Source organism: Sinohyriopsis cumingii, unplaced genomic scaffold (genome assembly GCF_028554795.1).
Source record: "Sinohyriopsis cumingii isolate HCF-2022 unplaced genomic scaffold, ASM2855479v2 utg000622l, whole genome shotgun sequence".
NCBI lineage: Eukaryota > Metazoa > Mollusca > Bivalvia > Unionida > Unionidae > Sinohyriopsis > Sinohyriopsis cumingii.
In genome coordinates this window covers 4,313,343-4,323,159 of record NW_028315918.1, presented here as the reverse complement: position 1 = coordinate 4,323,159, position 9,817 = coordinate 4,313,343, and the positions used below count along the sequence as shown (strand labels likewise).

Sequence of the window (9,817 nt, the reverse complement as noted above, 5' to 3'; positions counted from 1 at the left end):
TTACAAATATTAAAAAAATGCCTCAATGGATACAAATAAATTTTGACAATAACCGATATGTCCCAAAATATGCTTGGTCTGTCAAAGTGAAAACACAGAAAAATAAATGACACACGTGATATTGTTTTCGTTTTTATTTTCAAAGAGCTAAAGCCTAAAAATATGCAAATGATGGAAAGTGTTTTAAAACAGAAAAGCTAAAGTTTTGTTGGGAAAGGAAAACAACGAACATTTCTCAACTTTCTTAAAACAAATAAGTAGTAAAATGCTGAATATTTCCAATCAAGGAAAACCAGAACAAGTGTCGATATTTTACAGACATGACTACAGTTGAAGCAAGCAAGAAGAAAACAGATCAAATGTATAGACCATTCTATTCGGTTACTTGAAAACCAGTGCATTTATAGCAACTAGTTCAAAATAGCTGAAATTGTCCAAATTTTGAAACCAGAAAACATTTTTTAAAAGAAAAACCTTCATACCTTTATTAACGAAGTATTAAATATAATGCAATTATTTGTAGGTGATCGAATTGTTTACAAACTGGATGAATTGCATAGCAATTATATAGACGCATGTGTTTCCAACAAGTTTTATATCTATACGACAAACAAGATGACATCTACAAAGCTGAAATATGTAGAACACTACTAGAATGAACTGAACGCGTGTGCTTGTCAAATGAAATGGTTATGATGAATCTTTAAACAGCTAGAGACCAGCTAAACTCTGTATTTCAGTGCTATTCCAGTTGAAAGGAAAGGTTAAATTGTTGATATTGTCAGACATAGATAAACAAACTTTATATTTGTTTATAGAGTTTCCCTGTCACTACATTGTTATTGAATAAGCGGTCTTTGTACATTGCGAAATTCAAATTCTTTTTGGTAACAAAAAAATGTAATTTCTTTACAAACTTGGTTTTCAACGGTTTCTTCGATAAGGTTATTGCACAACTGTGTCATAATATCTGCATTGTCTTCAAGCTGATAAACCTATATTGCCCCACATACATATCAAGCTCTTGTCCTTGTTTTGGCGCAACATCAACGTAATGACAAAGGTTTCGACTTAGGAGTTATTACGGCAGCAGTACAAACTCAGTTAACAGAATAAATATATCTAAATTAGAAAGTTAGAGCCAATAAAATAATGTATCGTAAACCAAATTGTAAGCGGTTTTTATTGTTCTCATTTAAATTACAAACATCCGCTTCCTGCTTAACTGTGGTTTTCTTTATTTTGTTGTATGTATTGGTTGTCGACAAATTGCAGATAAATGACTGTATTCTGAACAATCATTTGCTGCCTGTAAAATGATGGCTTATTTAATCATATCTGTTTATATCTTTTCCTTTCTTCGTCGATAACAAAATTAAAGTGGGTGTGTGAGCAGATAGGGAAAATAACTCTTGATTAAGTCTCACAACCCTGTACGCTATATAAAATATCGTCCTGTTTAGTATACAAGTGATGATGGGGAACATCTAATTAACAACAGGATCATTTTTCCAACCAAAAATGACGCAAACTGTTCCCGCGATGGAGCTAAATAAGCTCTTGTTTCTACAGTTTTTTACATTGAGGCATCAGTAGCTCAGGCTCACTCCACCACAAACCCGTCATTCCCCAATCTGTATTTGTATTTTAGCAGAAAACAGAAATTTACTACTTTTCGTGTGGCTTGTGTTGCCAGTATTCGCTGGATAAAAGAGAATCATCCATTTCATTTCGGTACGTAATCCCTTAAGAGCATGGATATTTTAGAATTCCTAATACGGATTATAGGATGTGATTATTTAATGCGTCATGTATTACGCGACTAATACATTTCAAAAATATCCTGCGAGAAATGTAAGAATGAATTGCATAGTCTATATCTTCAGCGAACACTGGATGATGAATTGCATTGTCTTCTTTGAAATGAACTGAAAGTAGTAAGTAAAGTTACCAAGACCTATATATTTCATACCTATTGTGAGATCCATTGAAACACCATTCGATTTCGTTCTAAGAGAATCAAGTGTAAAGTTCTTATAAAGCATGATTGTCTTGTATTTTTACTGGAGACATATTTTCCAGTTCATAGTAATAAATTAACTACTTCTTTCACTTTATCTACTTTTGTAAGTTGATGATTGAATCTGAATTCCTGATAAAGAACACGCCAATGCAATAGACAATGATCCGTTGGTACCAGTAAATCTACAGTTATTCCGAACTTGGTACCATACACCACTATACAGTTTCTATTCCAGTATTTTCGAATTAGTAGATCCTGTTCGACACTTTCTCAGTTTAAAGCACCATTTTATCAAAAATGAAAGTACATCCATAAATGGACTTGTACTTTTTCTCCGTCGTCATCATCATATTTCTGCTGCTCTTTCAGCTGCTGCTGCAGCCCAAACTTTTTATCCACTAATACAAAAATACAAAATATAAAAGGAATAGTGAAATATTTCCTGAATTTGTCTAAACAAGAACTGGCAGCAGGCGTAAGTGCTGTCAAGTTGTTACGACGTCCTGAAGACCTTTAGTGACGAGTTGCAGTGTAAAAGAAGACTTGGACACCACTCATCTGAGCAAGATATCTTTCTTTCAGAGTTGAATGTTTGACTGCATCAAACAAATAAGCTGTGTAACTTTAGAAAGTTTGTTTAGTATCCGCTAAAATTCAAACGCCGACTGAACCCAGTTGAACAGGTTACATATTAGACAAATTATTATTGAGGTTTCACAACCACCCATTTCCTATACATACATACATTATCAGTAGACACCCCCATATGCAAGTATATGCATTTGGGTTAACCCCCCCCCCCTCCCCCTTCCATGCATATGTACTAAACGGACGGGTCCTAATAAAATTATTGTTTGAAAAAACGATCATTCCCATTATACATGCACGATTCTTGCTATACTAGGGTTCTTTACATAAGGCTGTGGTTCAGTACAAAATGTCATCAATAGTTAGGAACCCCAACTATTGTGTTCTAATGCCTTGCACTTGCTTTTGTTGAGAAATCAATGTGTAATGTTAATTGTTAATAAAGGCCATTTTACAAACAAAAATGGGAAAATTACCAGAAATATATGAACAAATATCCTGCATCAATGTCAATAATGTCTTCAAGGCTTATCAACTGTCTAACTCAAAGACTTTTTTTATTGGTCCAACTTACACTGACACTCATATTTTCTTAGCAAAGATCTAGGTCTGATGGTGCAAGACTTAAGGTTTTCTTACCTAGTGTCGAAATAGATGGTATTTTGTAGACAGTAAACAAACAACATTCATCAGAACCAATGTTTTCTTGTACTTTCATTGCTCAAACATTAATAGAAGACTGCTAAAACTTACAGTTAGGTTTCATTATCCTGCATGATCGCAGGCAACAAGAATAATGATTCAGACACAGTGTAGATGGTGGTAAAAAGTAAAAATACCCTGAAAAAAGGCAGCTAGGCTAGCAGGTCAAGCCCATGATCAAAGGGGGCCCCGAGTGGCCGAGTGGTCTAAAGCGCTCACCGTTACGGACCACTGCCATCTCACCTCTGTCTGCGTGGGTTCCAGTCTCGGATTCGGACAATGTGGATATGAGAAAGCTTGCCAGTAGCTTCTCGAGGGTCGATGGTTTTTTCCGGGAATTTCCCGGTTTCTTCCTCCACCATTAATACTGGCCGCCATGTATAGCCTATCGCGTGCTGAAAAATAGCGTTAAACCCAACAACAACAACAACAACCATGATCAAAGCATTGCTGAAAAATGTAACCAAAGACAGCAATGATGTCGGCAAAACAGTAAATGACACACTACCCACTAGTGTGGACTCAACAATGAAACTGCTATACAGACTCACTGCTGTGATTTTGACATTACCATGATTGATGGCTGAGAAGAAGTCAATGTTTCAGTATATTTCTGGTGCTGATACCATCACTATCGTCAATTAAAATATAAATTTCAGGATTAATGACTCAGAATATATAGGGTATATACTGAAACCTCAGGAGTCCGGAAGGTTAGTCAGGCTCTTAGACTTTTCAGATCTTGATTCTACAAGCATAGGGGTCTAAATGACTTATACACAAAGGATGAAGAGCAATAATAAAAAGGAAGATATAAATTCAGGAGAGATTTATTCAATATTTTCTCGTACTTATTTTTTCATGATGATATATATAAAGAAATATATACTCTTAATGACTTTACATATTCAGTTTTAAATGTGGAAATATACCTGTAATTACAACCATAGTTTTCTCCACTATTTAAAACATTACACAAATTCCTACCTCCTAAAAAGTCTCAGTATGTTTGCAAACAATATGTTTTCATTACTTTCTAAGTCCAAATATCTTAACTGAAATTTGCATTTAAAAAGTTTGTCTGGTAATATACTGTGAACTTATAATTCAAACTTTATAACCTACTAAATATTTTATATGAAATTTCATGAAATTTCTCTTTCAAAATGTTTTGATCTATTTCCTCTCTCATTTTCAATCTCTTATTCTCTATTATAAATGCTCAATCTTTCCTAGTCACCCCATCTCTCCACTGTCTCTCCTAACAAGACTGGCATGTGTAAGTATTTGATAAACAAGCATGGATTGGTGGGCATTACAACTGATTGTCCAATCAAAATCAACCATGCTGTTGGAACATGACCTCATCACTGTAATGCACACAAAACATAATGCTTCATTAAATCTAAATTCACATGATAATAGATCATATAATCAGTAATGACAAACTTACCTGAATACATGGATATAATCTTTGACTGTGCAGGTAATGTAATTTAACAATCTTGCCTTGTAATGAGCATTTTGATGTACGAGGGGACACTCAAAATGGATACACTGTGTGACTAAAATGAACTGAGTGATGGATACAACAAGTAGCAGCATAGAAATAATTATCTGATGTTTGACACAATCATGAGTCAGACTATTTACGTCCTCTGTTGTAAGTTTTAATGTATGCATACCTCCCAAAATTTGAAACCACAATTATCTTTAACAGAAAAGGTTATTTCAAAGTGAAAGAACTAAATATTCTTATTATTTCTACATGCAGAAAAAAATATATCTAACTAATATAAAGATAAATGTAAAATTATGCTTGTGATCTATTTATTCTATCTCAAAATTATTTTATAATTTGGTAACTTTTCAAGGAAAATATTAACTGATGATACAGAACTGTAAATCACTCACCAAATCATGGCAGTAGATCTATTTCTCCAATTCTGTAGCAGCTCACATCCCCATGCAACTTACAAATGTGCTTATGTCTGATCCATGACCAATCTACAATATGGCAAGCATCACACATTCCAGACTTTCTGTGAATGCTGGTTGGTTTATTGCCTTCTGTCCTTTAAACTATTGATCAAGGAAACATGCATTCCTAACCAAAGGCATAAAAAATGCTACATGGATCAGCAAGGGAGCAGGCTTGTATTCATAACATAATGTGATTGGGGAACATATCAAAAGGAGAAATATTAACTGATGATACCAAGCTGTAAATCATGGCATGTGATTTACAGATCATAGATTTATTTCACCAATTCAACATCAGATCACATGTCCATATGCAACTTACAAATTTGCTCATGTAATATGAATTTCTGAGTAGATAATGAAAGTTCATACCATATCTTGGCTATGAGTGAAGGGAGGTAACCAACATAAAAAAATTCATGACCTCTACCCCTACTTGTATTTAATAAATGAAATGCATGGCTGCCATTAGTGCTACTGAGAATGTGCAAATTTAGGACCTATCTAATCATGATCAGTTTACATAATAGCAGGCATCACACTCTACACCATTTCCCTGAATCAGGTTGCTTTCTGTCTTTTAAACTGTTACAACAGTATTGGTTGCTTTGATCAACAAAACATGAGTGTCTAATTAAAGGCATCAAAAACACCACAAACTGCTCTCTGGGAGATTTGTACATTTTTACCATTCAGGAGGAGACAAGAATTTTAAGTGCTCCTACTAATGTACACTGAGTAAATTATAGAGGATGGCTTCAAACTGTTTCACCTGTATTGGCAGATAGGTATGCACAAGCATTGTATTTTACTTTAGAGTCAGTTTTTGTGAAGATTTTGTAATAAAGTTTGCAGTCATCAAATTTGGTTTGTAATATGGGTTTAATGCCATTTTTCAGGACATGATAGACTGTACATGGTGAAGTAGGAATAAAGGAAAACCTTGGCAGGAACCACCAACCCACTCGAAACTACTGGCACCTTTCAAACATACCCATGTTGGAGAACCGAGACTCTAACTCATGCAGACAGTGGTGACGTGTCAGCAATCTGTCAAGGCGAGCATTTTAAACCAGCTGGGCACCCAAGACCGCTAAATTAAGTTAGGTAAAGTACATCATAGTGCCCTAATCTTTATCTGCTAGATGCAACACTGTAAGACATTACATGCCTAGAAAAGTGAATTTTGATCTGGTTAAAAGTGGAACTGTTGAAGGAACTATTAGCTATGTAAAAAGTATCTCCTGTTGTATTACTTTCTGCTGTCTGCTCCTGTGAAACACTGTTCAGAATTACCACTGTTTACACAGTGTTAATAAAAATAGATCTACTTTATGTATTAACTTACCCTCGAATCTAACAAATATTATGACTTGGAAATTCTATTTCGGACTGATTGTTAAGACAGTCAAAAGCTTACTACAAACATTGTTTTATAAATGTTCAAACAGGTCCAGACTGCTTTTGACTTTATACAAATTTTTACTCAATATTATCTAGAAATATTAATCAGCTGAATGTCTTGAAAAATATGACAGTCCTAGTCAGAAGAAACAAAATGTATCAAGTGTGTGGCAAAGAGTAAAAAGATCTACCTACATTTTCTAGGGAGGAAACGTTAAGAAATACAAACACATGGTCTATAGTTCTGTTATCTTTTATCTAGTATTCCTTGTTTTATCTAGTTCTGTTATCTTTTATCTAGTATTCCTAGTTTTGAAGATATACAAAAATACTGTTCATAAAATGAATTTTGTTTGGAATTTTCTTATTTTCATTTTTATCCAGAGTACCATCAACACCTGTGCATTATTGGATTTGATCAAGAGTATTTTCAGGAGTTAATATATGGAGCAATGAATCCAACTCCGACCTTGCTAGATTTTGCTTAGATATAATGTAAGGTCTATATATTCATGTGTAGGCCTCAAGTAATGCTGGTATCATGATAAAACGTAATAAAATATCTCAATAAACGACAACAAAGGTGATGTATTGGTATAATTTACTTAACTTTCAATTGAATTACAAGCACTCATAACCAGAATACTGGTAATTAATATCATAATAGATTATTTCCACTTAAAATACATGATTCTTTATAACTTCAACTTCCAATATGTTCTGTCTGAATGGGAGGACAAACTTTGATGATCTGACATAAATGATGAGAGCACATCAATCCCGTATCACATATATGCACTATTGTTCTGGGACTATTGGCAAAAATATGCACAGTAAATGTATGTCCCTGAATTAGCAGATTTACAATGCTTGAGAAAAGCAATACAATTCTGCATCAGTTCATATAATGGGAGGGGGTGCTCAGGGATATAGGGGCTTGGCAAATAGCTTATGTCTTTGTATTTAAACAATTGTGTATCTAGCTGCATATCAATGGAAAAAGTACTTGTAGGCATAATTTCAAGTTTTCTATTGAAATGAAAATTTCCATTATATTTTGTTTTCTCGCCAATACACAGGGTCCCAAATTACATAGACAGAAGTGTTTATCCCTCTTGGCAAAATATATATATGTCAAATATAAAATGTTTGACAGAAACATGACTACTCATTCAGAACACTGGTTCCTGTATCAAGTTTCCCCTTCACATTGCGAGCCTGACTCTGACCGATCATCACCCCCCTCCAACACAGCTGATGTTAGTGCCTTTAGGTCAGCCAGGACATTGGTCATTGGTTCCTTGGTTGCTGGAGAAAACAAAAGATAAAGTATTGATTATGAAATGATTCCATAATACTAATGTCAACTATACATTCATAATTACATGACTAAAAAGTGAGAAAAATCTCAGCTCTGCAATATCTGTTCCACAGGTATTAACAGTTGCAAAGCACTGATATTTCAAACATGTCCCTCCAAAACTTGGCATCACCTGAATGACTTATGAAGTCCTGAGAAAAGGCTTCTCTTACCTGGAGTTTCAAAAAGTTGTTTCTGGACAAGCATCATAATTGCTTTTCTAAGGCAGAATCATACCACCAAATCATTCTTTCTTAGTTAAGTTTTGTTATCAGTATCCAGTGAGCATACTCTGCTTTAGTGTCATGTACTGAAGAACAATTTCATAAGACCAATTAGAATGTGACTACCATGCAGATGTAAACTGCCATTCCATTGTTCTGAGGCAATGAACTTTATTTTCATCGGCATTCAACAGCAAAAGCCAACAAAACTGGTGCACTTCAGAAAGCATTAAAATAGAGTACATGCAATGGATTTAATTGCCAAAGTGATAAAGCAACATTCCATAAATAGGAATTATCTTCTGGTATGACTCCACCCCACAGAAGGAAAGATGGCAGAGGTGTTCTTGTCTTTATTATGTTGAAGGTATGAGCCAGAAAAAGGAAAAAAATGTCAAGCTTGTGTGATTTTTTGGTATTTTAAATTTCAAAGCTCCTCTACATTTGCTACAATAAACATTTTCAGTCCCATCCAATAAATTGGACCTCTAACAAAATCATATCAGTCCTTATTTATGATAAATATATTACTGATATCATAAACACAAATTACAAAACATTTACAGCATTTATTCCAATAACAGAATACTTATATTTTTACAAACTTTATTGAGGGATTGGCAACTTGAAAAACAATAAAATTTCTCTGTAGAAATTATCCAGATAAAATTTTCTTCATTTTTCAACCTTGAATATAACAATGACTCCTTATGCATTTTGTGCAATAATTATCTTAGATAAACAGATAAACTGTTATACTGTAAATATTTATCTCCCCTCTCAGTATTTTTATAGTTACCTGTCTCAGTGTCAGTCTCTGCTGTTGGTCGTGGTGTGCTACTGCTCTGTTCTTTAACTGGTTCTATTTCCTGTGAGTCCCATTCTGTCTGGACTGGTTCACCACGCTCACTTCTAATTCTTCCAATCAAACCTTCTTGCCTAAGTGTGGCCTTCGCAAAATGTAAGAGAATAAGAGTGAGACAGTTCTAGTTACATAAAACAAGTACAACCTAAATAAGAAATTTCTGTTTTCTCAAAAAGGCAGTCACCATTTTGTCTACTTCTTGAAAAATACACATTACAGATCTACTTAACAACAAAAGTGAGAAAATATTGTCCACCATTCATCACCTTTTTAAATGTCAAACTCTTGTTATTCTGCAGCCAACTCTATGAAAATACTCTCCTTCATAATATGTATGCACACTCTTTCTAAAATAATTATATCTTTGGCTTATACTGGTGCCATAATTTTTACACTTCTGGTTTGTAGTGCAAGTTATATTACAATTTCACAAAATTATGCATATTAAAATTATTAACCAAGATTCCAATACATCTCTATGACAAGACATCAAATCACACATGATGAGATCTTTGACTCTGAATAAATCTGAAAGCCAATTACATGTGCTATCTACATTTGGACTAGATTTCTGATTGCAAAACATGTATGCCCCAAACAAAACAAAAGTCCAAGAAAAGATAACAAATTTAGAAACTGCTATACTGACAACAATATTAAAATACAAA

At 34.1% G+C, this 9,817-nt stretch overlaps 1 protein-coding gene across 2 annotated transcripts in view; it reads right to left on the bottom strand.

Moving 5' to 3' along the window:
* Window positions 1-4,141: 4,141 nt before the first annotated feature.
* LOC149773701 (coiled-coil alpha-helical rod protein 1-like) overlaps window positions 4,142-9,817 on the bottom strand; it is a 77,477-nt gene continuing 71,801 nt past the window's right edge. For both annotated transcript variants that reach the window (XM_089946100.1, XM_089946101.1), the window contains 2 exons: window positions 9,084-9,234; window positions 4,142-8,008 (listed from right to left, as the gene is read on the bottom strand). In XM_089946100.1, coding sequence (XP_089802226.1) covers window positions 7,893-8,008; window positions 9,084-9,234 — 267 coding nt within the window. In that variant the 3' untranslated portion in view covers window positions 4,142-7,892. The remainder of the gene's footprint in view (window positions 8,009-9,083; window positions 9,235-9,817) is intronic.